The 21,954-nt window shown below is 40.5% G+C and overlaps 1 protein-coding gene across 1 annotated transcript in view; it reads right to left on the reverse strand.

The window, feature by feature from the left end:
* Positions 1-10,197: 10,197 nt before the first annotated feature.
* lrriq1 (leucine-rich repeats and IQ motif containing 1) overlaps positions 10,198-21,954 on the reverse strand; it is a 40,031-nt gene continuing 28,274 nt past the window's right edge. Inside the window, exons 17-20 of the mRNA XM_008291700.1 lie at positions 19,477-19,893; positions 18,802-18,964; positions 17,517-17,642; positions 10,198-10,377 (exon numbers count right to left, since the gene is read on the reverse strand). Of these exons, the coding sequence (XP_008289922.1) occupies positions 10,198-10,377; positions 17,517-17,642; positions 18,802-18,964; positions 19,477-19,893 (886 nt within the window). The remainder of the gene's footprint in view (positions 10,378-17,516; positions 17,643-18,801; positions 18,965-19,476; positions 19,894-21,954) is intronic.

Genomic DNA, 21,954 nt, shown 5'->3' on the forward strand with positions numbered 1-21,954 from the left:
ACATCCTTCAGACGTGTGTGAGAGAACGATAGCAGGAAAATAAACAGACAGGCACGCATTTCCTGCCAGGGAGCCACTCTGAAGCTCTGACTATTTGTTTTCAGATGCATTAACTTATCATTTTCAGGCAGCGGCCCAGCAAGGAACCTCAAAGCCTGAGGTTCACCACCTCTGGTAGGGCAGTGTTTGTGGACAGACGCCTCAGCTCTCCATATTCAAATACACAGACAAGGTTATTATAATCCAGGACTGAAAATAAAGAAAGCAACATTCTAATTCTAATACCAATGTTTGTGCCCAGCTCATAAAAGCAGTAATTTTAAGTTCACCACTGGCTAGCAAGAGCTAAATGTAATCGCAGAATAGGAAAACTGTACTTAAATCTTTAGGCTTCATCAAAGTTCACACTTAAGCGAACATGAGTGAGTCTCTTCTCATGGTTATAAACTCTATTTCTAAATCAGCACAGAAACAACATCCTGAGAAATATGAATCCACAGATATTGAAGATCCTGGTTCTTATTTCCTGCCATCATTTGCATATGAAGCGTGTCATTTACTCAAGGTTTGTGACTTTGTTCCATGTGTTTTGGTGCTAGTTGGCTGTGATCAAGTTCAGGCAGTGATACTTGAGCAGAATGGACACAATGGAACTGCCTGAAGATATTTGGGCTGGTGCAGGTCCTATTGGTCTTAATTAATGTTCAGAAGAGGGAGCATGAATTTTTAGCTGAGTTTAAGAAGGACAGCTGCAGGAGAATTCCACGCAAGGCATAAAAAATGTTTCTAAAAAAAGAAGGCAGAAATAAAACAGACCACTTTTCCTTAAAGAAATAGACTTAAGCATGTAAGATTGAATATTTTAATATGTTGAATTTGTTCTATTTTGCAAGAGAAAATGCTAATACCGTAACAAAATCCCTTGTGGCTGTGAGCTGTTCCAATGGACACATTTTTTGCAAGCAGATGTATCGGGACAGGAAAGAAGGTCTCTTGTAGTGGAAGAGTTTGTGATTTACTTGTACACTCTGTCCCTCTTCTTGCCTCCGCCCCAGCCACCGCTCAGCTGGACGGGGTTGTCTCGGAAGGAGATGCGTTCCTTTTTTGACGGAGCAGATGAGACTCGCTTAGGAGATGGAACTTCTTTTCCTGGACACAGAGTGGAAGAGGAATGCGTCACTATAGACTATACACTTCAAATGGTCATTTATACCATTTGGATTAGTGAAATTACATACTTTATGCTAAGCTTTTATTTTTGTTGACCAGCTATGCTCTTTTTGTGTGCTCAACCAATTTTTATAGTCTGTGATAACACAAGTTATTATCAGTAATCAAAATCATAAAATAGGATTCTGTTGTAACAGAAGTGGTATAAACTGTCAATTCATGTTCTTCTCTCCTCTAAATTCCCAGGAAAGATGTTATCAAAATGCAGTGTTTTTTTAAATAATTATTGAAAATCTTACTTGCTAACATGAAGGCACAGGACATGTTGTCAGTTAGACAAGAAAACCTTTGTGGGAAATTAAATCTGAAAATTTGCTGCCACAGTTTAATTCACAGGCTCATATATGTTGAGTAAGAAAATCTGAAAGGTTATTTCATGTGAACCATGAAAACCTAAAAAAAAAGAAACAAATGTCTATTTTCAACTTGAAGGAATGAGGTCCATTTGGAAATATAAAAGCTAAAATGACTGTAGAGTGATAAATGTTGATTCTTTTGTTTTGTAATAAATCAGAATAAGTAGGTTTTTTATGTCCAAGTTTGGAAATATTACGTGTCAATCGTCTCTGACTCAGAAGACCCCAGACAGCACTATATTAAATCTCGTACTAAAGACTAAAGTGTGAGCAGGTAAGTTTAGTGTTTTTGTTCTCTCAGGAGCAACGTGTGCTCTATCAGAGGCGCTTCCATTTCACCTGGAGATCAGTACAAAGCCTTTCAAACACACAGAACAAAGGCAGATCTTCTACCGGGTATGATGCATTCCACGTGTAGAGCCCAAGCCTGCTGTCTCCACGGCTGCCCCACACAGGGAGCCGAACAGCAGGGAGGGCTCTTTAGGTGGGAGGCCTGAGAAGCATCGCAGGTACTGACCCAGCTCCAAATGTCTGCACAGCTGGCACGCTGTATAGAATATCCATGCACTCACAAGTCAAACCTAATCGCACCTCTCTAGGTTTTGATTTTTGCTCATGTCTGTAGTGTTAACGCTGTGTGTTTCTCCCTCTCCTCATGGTTTGTTGTAATACAGTTTAAAGATAAACCACCGCCGTGCTTTGTGTTTATTTTCAGAAACTTTGGGCCAGCTTTGGTGGCTGAATTTAGTTTATTAAAGGCTTTTATCCAATGATGTGTTCCAAATCAAAAACAGAGCACACAACTTGTTGCACATGTTGCTAATTTCAATGCAAGTTGTGCATTCAGATTTTAAAGGTACAGAGATAAACAAATGGCTGCACATTTGAACCAACCGCTGTGACCAAACAAATTGTTTTCGATCATTTTACTCCTATTAGGGTTGAACAGCGGACAAAATTGAGGGAGCAGATATGCAACTTAAGTGGTTTCCTCTGCACACGTAATGAAAATATTTTGTGAGCCTGGAAACGCATTTTATGGTACTGTCCCAGCAAGTGGTGAGTATCACATTGCAACAGGTTATAGAGTATTTATGTTGCCTTTACTGCTGTGGCAAACTAAGTGAACCCTCTGACTTTAAAGATTCACTTTGATGCATTTGTGTTACTACAGAAGCAAAGGCCTATAGAACTTCTTGATAAATAAAGCTTGTTTTGTGAGTCGCACTCTCAATATGAAGATTTACATCGACAAAACTCTATATCTTTTTTCTCTGTTTGCCAGTTTCACAGTTTCACCTATTCCCTCTGATATGGGTTTTGGATGACATAAAACTATGACCAATAAATGCCCTTTCCAAGTTTATGAAGTATTTAATTGGCTTTTTTAAAAATGCTTCTGCCTTACACATACATTCATATTTCAATTTGCCCTCAACAATTTTGATAAGTGGTGTTTTCATCAATGCAGACAACGAGGCTTTCTTTTTCAACAACAGTCTGCCTCCTGAGCACGAAGACACTCCTGCTGCTGTTGCACCTCGTGGATATCATTTTGAAATCATCATCGGAATCCAATTAGGCTTCGTTAACAGGGACAGGGCTCTCCTTCACTTGGATTCCTGGGCTTGTTTAATGTGGTCATCTGCTGTCTGCCTGTCAGTAGCATCTTTGTCACTCAAACTCCTGAGCCCCGCTTCTCCTGACAGAAGGGCCAGTCATTCTTCACTGAAAGGACTGATTTTTTTTTTCACTCTCTCTCCCCGTTTCCTGTCAGAGGAGAAATTCACGGCGCCCTGTCCCCAGCCCGACCTTGTGGCTCCCCTCCCCTCCCACAGCAGCCGACCGGTGGACTCAGTCTAGGCTGAATAAGCAGCAGCCTCTATCCATGACTCCCCGCACTCAGGTCTGTGTGACCCGAGACTCAAGGGTGCAAGTATGCAAACTTAAAAACATGTCCACACACATGTAATAAGTGTACGGTTACACACACACACACACAATGTGCACAAAAAAACATGCAGTTTGAGTACGGTCAATCAAACCCCCCTTTCGTGTAGTAATAACAGACTGATAGATGCTCATCCAGCCACTGGTTAACAACATATCTAACTACAAATATAAGGGTGTAAATACTCATGTATGTGTCATTTAGCTCAGTTTTGTATCAAGTTTAAATTTTCAGTTGTAAATTTTATTGTCAGTGCAAAAACAAGGGCAACTTTTTAGACATGTCAGCTTAAAAAATCAAAAAATTGATAAGTTTTCATAATATATTTTGGAAATATGTATGTATAAAATAACTCCCAGTGCTTAGTGAAGTTTTCTAAATAGCCTCTAAATGAAAAGAAATTGTCGATGTCTGATGATCGTTTCTCTGGACTACAAAGTCCAAAAATAAGTCAGTGACACATATAATTCATTTTAGGGATACAGTTGAGTCCTGTTTTTTCACAACACTTTACTATATGTATTTTTTTTGACTCAGACTTTTTAGATTATTGAAAGACCAGCCAATAATTCCCAGCAAACACGTCATCCCTGCAAGAAAAAAAAAATGGCTGTAAAGTTCGCAAGACTCACTTGCATGACCCAAGGAGTTTCTGCGAGGATAGCAATTCACTTTGCAAGGCTGGGCAGAGAAACTGCTGTTGGCCCACAATCCACTGGTGTGGTGTTGACAGTCTGCGTATGCTGGGTCAGCCTGCACACACGCCACACAGAAACACACACACACACACATAAATGACATATCTCACGCAAGCAGTCGAGCATTTTGAAAAACATTCAACAACCCTGCAGTCTGAACATATCTAAGAAACAGGAGGAAGGGGGCGGATTCTCTTGCCAGTGATCATAACTCAAACGGCACAGGGAGACCTGCGGTTTCTGACTTCAAAGACTTCACAAGCATCAGCATCGTTCTCAGGTTTAGGCAAACTGTTCCAAAGTGACACAGGGATTTCTGCAAGTGAAATGAAGAAATTGCAGCCAGTTGATCCAATTGGAAGTGTCAGTGTGGAGCTAAGCCTCAGACTCAACCCCTCTCCCACACACCCCCACCCCCCTTCCTCCCTTTAAATCGAAGCTGATGAGACAGGCTCCAGGAGAGGGGACATACAGCACGGGACTCTGACTGGTGAATGTAAATACTGCATACCTTCACATACATGCAACTGCGCCGCCGCCCCCCCAAAGCGGATTCAAATCAAGATTCACTGTCATTTCACGAAGTAAAAGAAAAAACAGGAGGGGACAGTACTCACCACGAGCTGCACTTTGCCTCCACTCAGAATGGAAGAGTTTATCTCTGGTAAGAAATGGTCACTGAGAACAAGACAGAACATGTTCAGGCAAATAGTGTTTTGCATATTTCACATCAATCCAGTGATTTTCTCTTTTGAATTCTATGCAATTATGCCAAGTGCCTCTGTTAGACATTGGTTACACTGCAAGAAGTAAAAAGAAAGTGTCTCTCCATTCACACCATTTGTTTTCTTTTACTGTGCAGAGGTTTTCAAATTAATCTACTGACTTCAAAAAAAGTTCTCACTGGTTATCCTAAATCCTGCATGTACAAGATGACTTTGTGACAGCATAACTAGTGTAGAAGCCAGTCACGATTCAGTATGCAGCATTCTCTAATGCAAAAACTAAAGCCTTGATACTGTCTTGATACACACATAATGGGATTTTTAATAAAGAAAGATAATTGTGTGAGGAAATCAATTTATTCATGTTCCTAGATTTTTGGGGGAAAATATTGATTGTGTTTCAAGCTAAAGAGGTAATTTTTTTTTAACTGAAAAAGTGGGACAAAGGACACATCAGAAACAAATATTTATTACAAAAAGAATATTATTTTTTAAAAGATGCCATACGACTAGTTTTGGATTTATTTGCAAAATTTCTACGATATCTTTCTCAGATCTGACATCTCTCCAGTTCAATAGAGGTGAAATAATAGTGCTTATAAAATTGAAATGTTATGTTATGGACTGTTCTTCCAAAAACAATGTCGGAGGCACACTGGATAATCCACAGACCTCGCAGTGAAGTCACATAGATATTTCAAAAATAGATCATTTCAAAAATCTGCACAAGTAAAAACAAAACTATGTGCAAGGCTAAATACTATGGTAAATTACTTTGGGGGCAGGGTTAGCGAAGAGTTGTTTGAGAGCAATATTAGCTAGTCAATACTATAACTACTTCACCTTCTGACCAACATTGGGTGCCTCACCTCTCAGAATGACTGTCAGACTGAGCAGCCTGAGTGTGCAGCCACTGATGTGCCTCCTCCTGCTTCATTTGCTCCAGCTTCTCTGCTTCCTGAAGGCCCAGCTCAGCCTCACCGACTGCATTCAACAAAAAACATCAAATAAACGTCACAGGTCAATATTTTATCCCTATTCTAGACTAACATTCTTGAAGACAGTGGTAAGAAAAAAAGAGCATGAAGCCAAATCAACAAGTGATGAGGAGAAGGTAGCATGTTTCTAAATGACAGGAGGCGTAATCAATACTGCAAGGAGTTGTGTTAACAGATGCTGACCAATGTACAAGCTCAACAAATAAACAGCTGAGGGGCCTGATGTGTGGCAGACTTGGAAATGTGTCATTGTAATTACAGTGGGCCAGGTTTCCCCATGCTGGGAGAGATCAGTAGTCAAAGCTCTCAGTGTTTATGTTGGGGCTTAAAGTTGTGTATTTGTTTGCGGGACTCAAGGGCATTACTATAATACATGTAAAACTGCTGAAAGATGCAGCAGAAGCAGATCTGCTTCTCTCCAACAATTGTTGGGGCTTGTGGTTCTTTGTCAAATTGAGCCCAAGCAATGTTCCAAAAGTTTGTTAAAGAGAGCAATCTGAAAGCCTGCTGATTTACGAGTTATGCTGAAATCCCATAATAAGGTCGTAATTCAAAGTAAACATTTATGTTGCACTGACAGTAATGCTGCCGTAAATGAGGGTAAACTGATAATGAATTTTGACAGCCCAATGCTGGAACTAATGATGCATTTATTTAAGCCATTTACTTGCTTTTGCTCAGTTGTAAAAAGAAGAGAAAAGCTTTACAGTTTTCATGGGTTAATTGAGAAGCCCCACTAAAAATGTCAAGTGATAGATGCTTCCCCCCGGGGCAGCAAAGGCCAGGAAATGGCTACTTGCACTTCCCAAAGCTGAAAATACAAAGACAGAAAGGGCAAATGCAGTCCAAAAAATTCTCCCAAAAATGTTTTTTAAACAGTAACGTGCTCAAATCCTGTTCTTATAACTGTAATGGTTTTGACATCCATATCACAGGATCCTACATGGATAGATCATAAGTAGCGAAGATTTTGAATGATTACTTCAGACTCAGTGTATGGTGAATGCATTGTTGCAAACACATGTTCAGCGTGAACCCAGATGAGTGCAATGAAAAATGTTCACATTTCTGTTGCACTCCAGTAACATAGAGAGACCTCTCTCCCCTTTCCCCTCAGAACCCCCAACTGAAGCTCCCTCCTGACCTCCTCCAACCTCCTAAATCCCCCTCCAGTACTCCTCCAGGACATCAGGAGGGGGCCTATAGGAGTCACGCCTGTTAAGGGGGGCTCTTAAGCACATTAAGTGATCTCGTCCCTACTGAGGAGGGGAGAACTTTGACTCAGAGTATCAGAGACCTGGAGAGGAGGAGGGTGGAAGCTTTGGCCCACAGCAAACCACAGATGAAGGAGAGACAATGTTGACAGCCTCCTCCTCCTCCCCTCCAGCCTCACTGGAGAAACAAATGACACCAAGACATGCAACAGATCAGAACCAGTGCAGATCCCAGTGAGAAATTAAACAGTGTCATAAATGAGTTTATGATTGTGTGCCGTGTTGACATTTTTAAGGAAAAATTCTGTCTTTACAAAAGTAATTGCTGAAACATGGGAACAGGATACAGCAAGAAAAACAAGCAATCATGCAACATGACAGCAAAAAAAAACAAAAAAAAACAACAACAATCCGGTCATAAAGATGCCAAAACTACTTTTTTCCGCAAAACAAAGTGATCACACCTGTACTGTTGGTAATACTTCTGCGTTAAGCAGTAAAAGTGTGTGCATGCACAACAACAAGTTGAAAGCCCAGAATCAGTTTACAAAAGACAAAGTCAGTTTACAAAGTGACAGAAGATGTCTGATGAATGAAAGATGAGCTTGACCGAGAATGTCAAGCCTACTTTTCCACCTCTGCACATCTGGGCCTATGTGTAGATGTGACTGTCAGTATGTCCAACTTTCCAACCCCCAAAAGTTTGCTTCATGTGCTGTTCGGTGACTATTCCATACACTTTTCTGCAAACATGTCCATGAACCTAATTTGAAGCAGACTGAGGCCGGTAAAATGTTGTTGCTTCTTTCAAATATGTTGGCTGGTTTTGGTTGTTTAAACTATGAAAATAAAACAAGAAAAAATATGACCCAAGTAGTCATACAGTAAAATGATCTTTAAAAGTGGCAATAGATGTGTTGTTTTTTTTTTTGTTTTTTTTTTTTTGCTTTAACTTATCAATATGAAGTAAATGTTGACTGCACAGTGTAATGGCTATAAAGACATTGGTTCATTACAAGCCTCACTTTCGCTATTTAATTCTGTCTGCTACCAGGTCGGAAACAAAGCTCAGTTTACAGCACAAATGAAGCGTGTCTGCAATTATGAAACTAAAACAGGAAGATGATGGCTCTTTTGTTTTACCCAGTAGTTGCCTGTAGTTTTAGCTGAAATAGTGGACTGTAGTAACTGTGGACACTCTACCTGGCAAAAAAAAAAAAGGATTCCCATTGTCAAAGGAGGCAAAGAAGACGAAGATGGAGAGTAGCAAGCCTTGGACTGGCATTCACTGAATGGAGAGACCACTGGGACTCAAAACGGCCATTCAGTTTCATATTTTTTACTAGATCAGTCAGCAACAAGACCTGCCACCTGTACACCAGGTGTTTTGCTCTGCCTTTACACAGCACTGAGACTGGGGTTTCTATTTAAGACAGGGATTTTTAGAGTAATTTCTAACAGTTTTTTTCCCCAACGTTTTCTTCTGTGCTCCTTTCCACCCTGATGAAGCAATACTCAAAACTATCTTATAACTCCATATAAAATTAGTGCTATTTCACTTTACTTCTTCACTGAACACATGCTTTTCTTCCCTCGTTTTGTCTAAGTGGTGTTGATCATTTCATGTCCTGTGTTGTCGGAAAACTGAAAGCAATCTGGTCTTTGCAACACCAGTGCCAACAGTAATACCACTTGGAACCGCAAGTGGTGGGGGAGTTGAAAAGTTGTCTGTTGCCATTTTTTTCATTAATTATTTTAACAACCATTTGTCAGTTATGTGAAAAAACCACTGCTTTGAAAAGAACATGATCAAATGTTGGGTCACTGTAAGGGTTGGGTTTTGCTCCAATAGACCTAGTTCAAACGGTGTGCTGTCCAAACACATCAAAAATCAAAGTGTTTAACGCACGCATTTTCAGACAGTTTCTCCAGGAAGGAATCGAGCACCTTGGCTTGCTATTCTCCTATGAAGACCTGCAATAGAGAATACTGAACTCGGCCCATGCAACTTAAAAACAACTAGAATGAGGCTAACCCTTCCTTTGCTTCATATTTTGTGTATATGCCACAATGTTGGCAAATAAAAAACAACATCATGAAAAGCATATTAAGAATCATGTTTTCATGGCATTCACTAAATGGAAGAAGAATCAGAGCGTGTCTGAAATTTGACTGACTCAGTGTTTTTAGTTGGATGTCTGTCTCTGTTAGTGAGTCAGATTGCTGCACCACTGTACATTGGTTCTGTATGCTTGTTAAGCGTGCCAGTGCATCTCAAACATATACTATGAGGAAAGAGCTCCGCTGACTGAAATAAATAAAAGCTCAGAGATGACTGGGGTGGAACTGAATGCATGAGAATGGTGATAAATAGTCTAATATGATGTTATTTTGGATGATTGGTGATAAACAAACTGATTGTATTTCAGTAAGACTTTGTTGATGACTTGAAGTGTGAAATCAAGTTAGGAGCTCAGGAGGAAGGAGTTCCAGGCTGACATAAAATATAGACACCCTTGTGTTCCTGTGACATGAGGACGGATGGCTGGTGGGGTTCAATCTCAATTTGGATGGAAGAGGGAGGTTGGAAGAGTGTGCATGTGCCTGGGGGGGTTGAGTGGAAAGTAAGAGTAGAAATGAGGAGAAAAGCTTGGAGGCACAAAACATCTTCAACATTTGCAGCACCCAGGCACTTGAAGATACAAATCATATCAAATAGAGAAAAGCATATCTATATTTGCCTCTAAAGACATTTTCTTGTGGCTCTGCACTGTTCTCTCTCTCTCTCTGTGTCTCTCTCTCTCTCTGGGTATGTAAGCCGATACCCATTTCAAGTGGGTTACTCATGTCCAGCACATCCACACAAAGAGCCCGGATAAAATAAACACGCCGCGTCGGATATCTTGGAAAGAATCTGTCATGGGTTTGGGGCTAATCACCTCCAGAAGGGCCTTGACTCAAAGCCTGAAACGTTAGCCCCTGTCGGGGAGCGCTGGCTGGGCCAGGCTGGGCTGGGCTGGGCTGGCTAGGCCCCGGGCACTGGGGATGGATCCGGAGGAGGGGGTGCCTTACACAGGTCAGGACCAGGGGAGCAAGAGGGGAGTTTAGCCTTGGCCTGTTTACAGGGACCCAGGATCACAGCACTACAAGTCAGTTCCCGACACACTGCCTCTGTCGCCACCGTCGCGCTGGCCTCATGGTCATCCTGTAAAAAGACAGCGGGAGTCGTCTCCTCCAGAACCAAGCTGGTTAGAGTTACGCCTTTTACAGGATCCCACTCAGTGGGATCAGAAATGTGACTGAGGATACAGAGTACAAAGCAGAAGGACAGATGACATCCTAACCAGCATCTTGTCATTCCTTTATCAGCTGCTATAGCTGCTTCATTTCAGTCTTTGAAATGAAGCAATGAAATGCTTCATTGCAATCACTGCAGTTTAATAAATTATCAAGATGGGGTGGAGAGGAGAGATAAGAATACTGGAAAAACAGAGCTGGAAATATTGTTGTAATCTAATAGGTCATTCGGATAGAACCATTCCTCAATTGCCAGTTGGCGGAGAGCTTATCCGGTATTGTGCTCAGACATGATTCCAGTGTCAGTAATCACTGTGTTGGAAAGTTGACATATTACACCTGCAGTTTAAACAAACACTAGATGACATGATGATGCTGTCATGGTAAAAGTCATGTTTTCATGTAACAAATAAATTATGAGTCAAAGTTCTATATGTAAAAATTTTCAAAGACCATGAATAAAATTCTGGTCTATTTTTGATATAGTTGTCCATCTGTGTGATTAAAAAAAAGTGCCTCGTAACTTTGCCAATTTAGTGGCTGCTGACAAAACGTTCTAAAAAATCTTTGAAAACACTGAAAGAAGCTGTTAGTTGATGTTCAATTGTGGAGCTATGACTCAGTTTTAAGAAAAATAAGGGGATTCCTTCACAACTATTGTACTAACAAATTACTAAAATGTTACACCCAAAGCAGATAAGTTAAAGTTAAAGGTTACATAATTTTTCTTAAACAGTAACACGAAATGACAAGCAAATATACAGTATTTCCTCACAGCTCATTAAGGGCTATTTCATGCTCATAGCACCATTGGACTTGGACCAGTCACTCTCACTGACTGTTGGCAAATGCTGCTGCAGCAGCGTCCCTCTGACTGTTGGATGACCGCAAGCGTCGTGCTCTCTGGATGCGAGGCCTTGACCCTGGTGGGTCGGAGTGGGTTGGGGTGCAGAGGAAAGATGGAGACAGGCCCTCATGATAAAAGCAGACTCTTCTCCCCCCCCCCATTCCTCCCTCCAGCACTTCCCTCCCTTTTAAGTCTAGCTGTGTGTGTCACAATGCCAAATCATCTCTGCACCTCAGGGCAGGGCACCAGGCCACAGCAGAAAAAGATGGAGGAAGAAATTTGCCTCTTCTCAGATCAATCTACTTCATACTACAGTCAGTCTGTAGGGTCTGGTGAAGACTGTATATCCACTACACAAAAAAAACTCTCAAAAGAAGTATGTCATCTGTGTTAGGTTAAAACCTGCTCTGTAAAATACATACACACAACAGAAAAAGGGTACACAATTGAGAGTTAAAGTGGATTACACTTAGCTGCTGGTTAAACCTAAGTTGATAGATTAGGCAATGATTCCCACCTTGTGGCAACAATGCCACTGTATTCCGAGACCTAAGCAACTTTAGTAGATTCAACACTATCCTAACCAATAAAATCAATTATCCTGTCTCTAATCTCAAATCTAGAGTTTTCCATAAAAGTGACTTGCAAGCACTGCTTAAACAGACTGCAAATGCTATCATCGACACACTTCATAAATAACTGTCACTCACAGATTCCAGATAGATTTTTAGGTCCGACAGGGATCGCACATGCTTATAAATGGGCCATAAGTACAGTGTGTGTTTCCATTACTTCAATGTGTCAGACTCATCCATGGATGAGGAAGTTATTTCATGTTGTAAATTGTAGCTTGCATGTTGCAAATTTAGGTCCTAGGTTTGCACAGGTTAATCATGCACAAAGAGTGAATAAAGAATAAAAAATAATAAAGATGCTGAGAATAAAAAGGAATTTACAGATTATACTATGGAATTAGCAAATGTGTAGTAAGTCCCACATCCTACCTTTTACATAATTTCTGTTGTGTCGTATAAGCCTGTTTTGAGTCTCCACTGGTCCCAGTTGGTAATTGCAGTTTTTGAACAAAGCACGACGGGCAAAGTGATCTATGAGTAAGAAAGAGAGGGTCAAAGAAGGACAAGGCAGACCTAAAACCAGAAGCAGAAAACCAGGATCCAACATTCGGAAAATATTAGAACAGCGCTCTGGTTCCACTGAGGCAGATGCCATTAGGAGTTACAGCCGACATAGACCTGTGCGTCGGTGGAGCAAGATGACAAGAGCACTGCTAATGGAATCATGCATTTGCAATTCTGATCAAAGAGCAGCCTTCCTCTACATGACCATGGCATGATAGCTGTGGCAGGACTACTGTTTCTTGGAGCAGAGCAGAGGTGAGGTCACCTTTCACTGCAGCTACACTCAACACTACAATGAACTGGAATGAAAGTCATCACAAGATGACTTGTCAAGAGGTTTCTTGGCAATCATTATTTCCTTTGCAGGCTTTCAAATAAGGCCCAATAAGAGGCGACAGGCACTGGCTTCTGCTGTCTGTTATGGCTTGTTAACATACATGGGGTGGAAAGGTTCACTGCTGTTGAAGCAAGGTTGAAGGAACAAAGATGAGAATGAAAACAGTCAAAAATTAGTGCGGATTTTTTCCCTTTGAGAAAATACGTTATGTCCTAATAGGAGTTCTTTCCATATAGGGAAGAATACAAAGATTAAAAATAAGGGAACAGAAAGAAACATCAGTTCTGGTGTAGAAGGATTATTGAACAATGGAAGCATTGTAGTTGAAGTGACTTAATGGCCCCCTCCAGTAAAAACAAGTTTTCAGTTTGTCAACAGGTCCATAAGGTGTTTTTTACATGCTAGCAGATACATCATGAGGGAAACAAGCAGTGTAATAAAGACAGTCCATATAATGTATATATAGATAGACAAACCCTCTATGACATCACCCGTAAGTTTCCTGAGCAGTGGTTTTGAAACTCAGTGTGGCGGCTTCAACCACTGCTATCAAGGCAGTGCCTGACTCCTTTGAACTCCCATCAAACAAAAAATAGGCAAAGAGGTGGAGCATGATTGTAGCTGGGACTGTTGATGCAGACATCTCTGAGCCATGGACGGTCCTGTGACAGAACCCACCTGTCTCACGCATAGCTTTGGGGGCTAATACAATTTAAACAGATAAGCTATATAAAAGCTAACACCATGTTTAGTTGTCATGAACAAAAAGCTAACTTTTTGAAACTGAAACAGAAAACTACTCAAAAATATTGCTACTATTCATAAACAATATTAACAACACTGTAATTACTTTCTCAGGCACCTTGAACAAAAATGATAGCTTAAAAATTGCTCTGTAAATTTAAGTAAAAGGGGATCCAAACTTGGCTTTATTAGTCTCCATTGAATGCTTGTATGCTTAAAACTACAGGGAAAAATACAGCAAAAAGGGATTAATGTCATGGAAATACTTCTGAACATACCCCTATGTTTCTTCTGCTGTTGTTTCTTTGACTTCATCTTCTGAGCTCTCTTTAGCATCAGAAGAGCTGTGTGACTGTCAGTAAAGCCCCTGGAGACAACAAAAAAAAAGACAGAAAATCACATTCAATGAAACAACAAAAGACAAATTGTAGTCGGGAAGACACAATGTATAATAACAAAATGATGATTTACCATTCTTCCATAATCTTTTCTGATCTTTCGGAGAGACCGCAAAGCATTGAGGTTGAAAGAGGAGACTTGTTTCTGAAATCATAAAGTGATTATTATCTTTAAAAATAGACAGCAAGAGATGCAAAAATTTACAAATTTATATTTTCAAATGTTGCTATGCATGTTTATACACAATCATATTTACGTATCACCCAGTGAAAACAGCAGAAGTGATACACATGTTATCACAGATACCCACTGATCATCATGAGAGATCAGCACAAAAAGCTTCTTATTGTATTCTAATCTTCAAACTGTCTCCTTCTATACCAACAAGATCCAATGGTGCAGTGGGTTTGAATATGGCCTGGAATTTAGACATGAGTTGTCATGACTTTCATTGACAGACTGTTAATCAATATCTAATTTCAATTTGCTGTATCATGGTTGATTCTTTGTATTTGAACACCAAGAAAGAGCTCTGCATCCAACATGGAAGACAACTCAGAGATTTCTAATAAACTGCCTAATATTTTTGGGCAAGGGACCAAGCTTACTGTGAAGCATTCTGGTAGAAGTACTGGCACCAATGACTATAACATCAGACTAACATCACCAAATTTTATAACATTTTGGGACACAAAATTTCACAATATTGTTACTGGTGCTGTTGGTTTGACTGTGATACCATAATTCCGAATGCTCTGGCTAGAGAGAACGTTATTTGAAAACAGCAGTGGGCCAAGGATGGAGCCTTGAGGAACACCACAGCTATGTTTGGCAGTGGTGGAGTAGACATTTGCTATGTCTAAAGAGCAGGTTCTCTTTGAGATGTACAAGTGTAACAAATGAAGAGTGTCTCCCAGGTTTCTAGACAGTAAGTGAGAGTAGAATGATTGACTGTGTCAAAGGCAGTCATCAAATCTAAAATCTTGAGGGCACTGCAGTCTCTATCAGCAATAAATACAGTCAAACTGGGAAAAAAAAGTAAAAAAAAAAAAAAAAATGCATATATTGCTCATATCGAGAAGCAATATTAAGTAAATTGAAATAAATTGCTCAAGCACTTTGAAAAAAATCATTGGTCCATAACTACTGAGTAATAAAGGATCCAAACTTGGCTTGTTCAGTAACTGTTGAATGATTGCATGTTTAAAATGACTGGGAAAAATACCACAAGTTAAACAACTGTTAATTAAAAAATAACTAACAGAGGGGAGTATCTCTTCAACAGAAAATAACATAGTTGGGATAATATCTACACCACAGAATGAAGGGTTTAATTTGGGAGCTTATTTTTGACTATTGCGGAAATTGTTGATGGTTTAAAACAGAGTGAGGCAGTATTTTTTTGTTCTTTGTATCGAATGTAAACAAATGATTACGTAAACTGTGAGAAGCAGAAATCAAGCAGATTATCAACCCACAGCTTTCGCCAGTGGTTAGGTTGTGGGTTATTCTACCTGTTGGAACTCTCTGGTGAAATTCTTAGCGCAGCCGAGTCCATATATTCCCCAGTGACCCAGGCCTGCTTTGGGCTCCGTTCAAGTGTCGGAGGGAGTATGTACTGTGAACCATCAAGACAAGGACTAAGAGGCTGAAACACAAATGCAAATCAGAGTCAGCAAAAATGTAATCCTTCAACTCCTACTAATTCATTTGAGTAGGTTTTTAATACCTTGATTTTTAAATAAAAGCATTCACTGCAGCAAATCTCTGTATTCGCTTCAAAATACATTTTAAATTCTTATTTAGTGAGTGGTTCTTTAAATTCAGGTTTTCAGTATTAACTTTAGAAACTTAATATCTCTCTCAGTAAAATCTGGATCACCACTTGAGGTGTGTTCAGAAGGTTGTTATGCTGGAGCTTTATGTGAAAAAAAAAAGTTTAACCTCTGTCTAGAGAACTTAATCTCCCTGTATACCTTAGGGAAGATTACATATAATGTATGCAATGACATCCAGTCACATTTAACTCAAGTGCATATTTTCATTTTTTGGTGTTAGGGAGATACCTTTTTAAAAAGTGAGTTTTCACACTCATGGAATGCTCATATGTAAGTCAAAGTAACAGCTTAATTACCCTCCAGGTTCCATTTTCTCTTTGTCAGAGCACTAAATTGTTCATCCCTGCCTTTGATGTGTACGTCAGTGTCAACACATTGAGGCCGGCCACACCAGCAGCTGCACCGCATCAGCTGGCTTAAACTGGCTACCATGATGTACAGTGCTGAGCACGCTCCAAAGAAAAGATCCAGTGAGAGGTAAATGAAGGAGAAAAAAAACAGGACGACAGTCCAGCCAGCGTGAAAAATGACATCTGCTGGTGCTGAGCAACCTTCAGCCCTCCAGGAAACAATTTTGTTTTTCAAGAGAATAAATTTAAAGATCAATCAGGGAGGGTGAGATGAATCCTGGAGGGAGCGATAAGCAACATGAGGAAGGGACAGGGAGAGATAGTAACTTCAACTGACGTGACATGGCCTGGTAAATACCAAAATTCACCGGGTACTTTCATTGTAATAAAAGCTCATGATAGGTAATATCCCAGGACTTTACCTTCAGAGATACTGGCTGCTCTGAGTCAGGGTAATGTATGGGAGGTGAGTCTTCAGGAAGCATCAGTGTCCAGTGTTTCTCTAGTGCTTCCTTTTAAAAATATAAGAGAAAAGATTTTTGGAATCAAACATAACACACAGTGCATAATATACAGTTAGGTGACAAACTGAAGGAAATCGCCACATAAAATGTCAAGTAAGGTGCCTCCATATGCTGCCAGAACAGCTTCAGTGCACTAATCAATCAGTCGTATTGATTCTCCAACTCTGCTGGGATGAACATTAATCTTCCAAAAGATATTTCCTCATTTGGTGTTTTATGATGGTGGTGGTGGTGTGTGCTGTGTAACACATCAGTCCTAAATCTCCCATAGGTGTTCAGCTGGGGTTTGATCTGGTGACTGTGAAGGCCGTAGCATAAGATTCACATAATCTTCATCAAACCATTCAAAATCATCCTAAAGAGAGCACTCTCAACCATGCCAGCAAAATGCCCCCACAGCATAACAGAGCCACCAGATCTTCTCACTGTAGGGGGCAAGGATTTAAGCTTTCTTTTAATTTGACATCATCTGTATACATATGGATACAGCATACTATGTACTGTATGTAGTGTATATAACATAATAGTGAGGGAAATAATAAAATGGTAACTCAAGATTTGGGAATATGCATGGACAGAAAATATCTCTGCATTATTCTGTCTTTGTAGTTGTGTGTGTCCACACTTCTATGTCTGTCAGCTTCTGTGCAAACGTACATTTCTCTTGTGTTCTTTCCAGTGCACATGCACAGGTTTGTGTGCACATGCACACAGGTTTGATTTTGCACGCAGTTAGTGTTGCGTATGTATACATATGTTTTTGTGCACTGTTGTAGCCGCCTCTGTGCAACGTTGTGTGTCTGATGGGGCGTGGGGTGGGGGAATTACTGAACCATGAAAGTGAAGAACACGTGAACTTGTGTGCATACCTCATCAAAGACAAATTCATCCACGTCCACCTCCTCAAAGTTGTCATCCACTCCTTCGCCGGGGCATTTGACAGCAGCAAGAGCAGATGCAAGCCTCCTCCTTAGAATGAAACCCCTCCAAAATGCCTGAAGGTACCCGAGAAAAGAAATCATAGAAATCTACCCATGAATCACAGAGCAAACGTAAATATTACATGTTATCCCATTGTGGAGATAAAACATGTTAACCTCTCTTTTAATTGCTGAGTGTTCTGCTGTCTGAACTCTGCATGACTCCAGGCTGTTCAGAGACAAATGGAGCTCTAGTGTGCCTCTAAATCCAACAATTCCCAACGGGCTGGGGGGGCACGCTTCACTTCAAGTTGAGCCGCGCAGGAATTCTAGAACTCTTACTACTGCACTTCTTTGGAATCTGATTAATCACTCTATAGCCCCCCAACACACACACACACACACACACACACACACACACACACACACACACACACACACACACACTACTCTACTACACTACAACCCCCACCTTCTACCTTGGAGAGCCCTAAAGGACTCATCAAACACTTTTTGTGTTGAGAAGGGATTTGAGAGAGGTGTTGAGTAGCATGTTTTTCAGAACAGCAGCTTACACCTCTGTGCAGAGGATTAGCCAAGTAAGCTTCCAGAGCACGTTTGAGGCCTGAAGATTGATGTTCAAAGAAGAAAATGGACATTTTCAGGTATCAACAAAGTGAAAGTGACTTCAGACTTTGGCCACAATTCTGGAAAATTATAGAGTTACCAATAATTACACATCAGCAGGTAAATGAGAAGTCTCTTCTGAAGATACAACTTCAAGCTACAGGAAACTAAGAAGGTACTTTTAACTCTCTTCTTTTTTTTTTTTTTGGACATTTTAGTAACTCACTGAATAATTGATGAACCAAAAAATATAACTCAACTAGTACTGATATTTACAATATTCAGTAACTGGTGCTTTAACGGAGGTTAACTTGAATTTTAATGCATCCATGGACATAATGGCCTAATGGATAAATGGACTGCACTGTTTACTGGTAAAAATAAATTATTATTACCAGGAAACAGCTCAAGTCAGCTATCCTGGATAACCAGTCTGTGTTGTTACTAGGGGAATGTAGTTCAGTGTAGGGTGCTGAAAATGGGCACAGTACGAGTGCTGGTATGTTTTGGATGTAGCAAGGCTGGACTTTACTCTCTGGAGTTAACCTCTTGTACAGTAAGGCAAATGGAGAGGCTTGAATGTCTGACAAAGTGCTAAAGGTTTTACCTGGATGACAGTCGCTGCATAGTTGTCAACAGCACTCTTGTTAATGATGGAAGATCCTGACGCTGGCATTCCTCCATCTCCTCCCTTTTCTGAGAAGGGGGGAGCATTAATGTTCCCCTTGTATTTCCTCCACCACTGCTGAATCACGACTGCTGCTGTGCTGCTTCAGAAAGAACACACACACAGTTAAGTACACACACAAAGTGGGGGATACACATGATGTCATAGCACCTTCATCTTTCAAAACATGAATTTATTTCTAGGCAGACATCTGGAGAGCAGGACTCTGGAGAGTTTAAGCCTGTCCAGAGCCAACCCTCATATCAAAGATCTATTGTCCTCCCAAAGATAGCACAGTGTTAATGATAAAGCTGCGTGTTAAAATGAATAAGGTCTTCAACATCTTCTGATGTAAATCAAATAGAGGAGGTTCCAATGATGACAAATGCTCTGCAGCAGAAACTAATAAAATGCTGAGCTGCTATAAAAAGAATAATATAAAAGGCAGTGTGTTTGCTTTAAGTCGGCAGTGTCCAGTTGTGTACCATGAAAGAATTCAGAGGCTTTCATTGCATACATTATATCAGATCATCTGTTGTCCATAGTGTGGTGTTTACTGGAATGGAAGTGGAGAGGGAGATATCATTTGGTCAGATAAAATATTTGGTGAATTACTTTTTGAGGTCTGAGTCTTGATAGTTGGGCACAGGTGCTTTTTCAAGACTGGCGGAGGTTGTTTTTGTAACTGTCTGGATTGTCTTTGGGCTAATTGTGACGCTGTCAAACGTATCATGGTGACTCTCTGCAGCTGGAGTGTCTTCTAAACTCCAGTAGCCGCATCTGATGCTGTCCGCTCTTGAAATGGCTGGAGGTCTAGTGGACTTCATTTTGGGGCATTCAGAAAGCTTTTCAGCAATGATACCATCCATGTGCAGGATTTTCTCAGGTAGTGTTTGGTCTCCAACCCAGTGTTCCTCAGGCACAGTGGTGTCACCACATTCATGGGCAAATCTCTGGTCCTCAGCCAGCTTCAAAGTCATAGTGAAGTGCCGGCAGATACTTTTCACCGCTTCCAAAGAAGATGAAGCATTGCTGTAAACAAACAAAAACAAAAAGTCACTGCTTTAGGTACAATGGTTAGTCAGTCTTAAAAATCTGCATTAACTGTTGTACAAGTGTAGGACCAAGTGACCCACACACATTATGGAAAACTACATTTAAAACCTGCTGCAGTTGGTCCCAGTCCACCTGAATTCCAATCAAACCTACTTATGGGATTTACTGTATGCAGTGGTTTATGTAGACGGGAAAACCCCACTGCATGAGAAGTCTGAGATGACTGACTGTCTGGTCAAGAAATACATTAATAATGGTTATGAATGATGGTTTGTGTTTTATGAGCCTCAACAAATTGACCACACTGGGGAAATGCAATGCAACTTGTAACAGTTTAGTTTAGTTTAGTTTATTAAGATCCCCATTAGCTGCAGCAAAGCCACAGCAATTCTTCCTGGGGTCTAAAAGAATTATACATGCAAGAAAACAGAAAATATTGTAAAAACAAAACAAAACAAAAGCCAAGTGAGCTTTACACTTTCTCACATTTTGATATATACATTATGAGAAACTATGTCATATAGCCTTGTGCATTATCATTTCATTATTATATTGAATTTTCTGTATATATATATATATATGTATATATATAAATTCACATATAACATTACAAAATATATCCACACTATATAATTTAGTATACCCTATGTATCATAAATATCTCTCTCTCTCTCTCTGTCTCTCTCTCTATATCTATGGGCTGCAAGGTGGCGCAGTTGGTTAGCACTGTTGCCTCGCAGCAAGAAGGTTGCCGGTTCGCGTCCCGGTAGGGACACCGGAATCTTTCTGCGTGGAGTTTGCATGTTCTCCCCGTGCAGCGTGGGTTCTCTCCGGGTTCTCCAGCTTCCTCCCACACAGTCCAAAAACATGTTGAGGTTGATTCTAAATTGTCCGTAGGTGTGAATGTGAGTGTGCTTGGTTGTCTGTCTCTAAGTGTGGCCCTGCGATGGACTGGCGACCCGTCCAGGGTGTCCCCTGCCTTCGCCCTAAGTCGGCTGGGTCGGCTCCAGCCCCCCCGCGACCCTAATGAGGATTAAGCGGTGTATAGAAAATGGATGGATGGATGCACGAAAGTAGAGGTTTTTAAACAAAATAAGAGGTGATTTTAAAACCGATATGTTTCTTATAGCAATTATCAGTGAGTATAACAGTCTGTCTTTGACCAGTAACCAGTTGAACTTTTGGTGCACTGAGATGATATTTGTCCTGTAGTCACACTTGAGTATTGTTCGGGCAGCTCTATTTTGTATGTGTTGTAGTTGGTTTAACATGTCCCTGGTGGCATTCGACCAAAGTGTTGGGCAATAGTCAAGATGGGATAAGATTAGTGATTGAATTGCTGTTGTCAAGATGTTTGGAGTCATAAAAGTTGTGTGTCTCCTCAAAATTGATATGCCTCTACCCATCTTTGCAATCATATTATTAATGTGTTTTTTCCCTGATAATTTATTGTCAACTGTCACTCCCAGAAGATTGGTCTCATGCACATGGCGTATAGTGATATTATTAAATTTAATATTTAATGCAGGATTATTATCAATATTATAATTTGACCCTATATTTATGCAGTTAGTTTTTGATATATTCAGGACCAGTTTGTTTACATTAACCCATTCAGCCACACCTTTTATTTCCTTATTTATAATAGTTTTTAATTCATTATTAGTTTGTGCTGATGTGTATATGGTTGAGTCATCTGCATACATTACTATGTTAGCTTTATCTAATCTATCTATCCATTATCTATACACCACTCAATCCTCACTAGGGTCACAGGGGGGCTGGAGCCTATCCCAGCTGACTTAGGGCGAAGGCAAAGGGACACCCTGGACAGGTCACCAGTCTACTGCAGAGCTCAACTTAGAGACAGACAACCAAGCACACTCACATTCACACCTACGGACAATTTAGAATCACCAATTAAGCTCAACATGTTTTTGGACCTTGTGGGAGGAAGGCGTGCAGCGTGGGATCTCTCCCACGCTGCACGGGGAGAACATGGAGACTACACACAGAAAGATCCCAGTGCCCCCACTG

Source organism: Stegastes partitus, unplaced genomic scaffold, assembly GCF_000690725.1.
Source record: "Stegastes partitus isolate 25-593 unplaced genomic scaffold, Stegastes_partitus-1.0.2 Scaffold17, whole genome shotgun sequence".
NCBI lineage: Eukaryota > Metazoa > Chordata > Actinopteri > Pomacentridae > Stegastes > Stegastes partitus.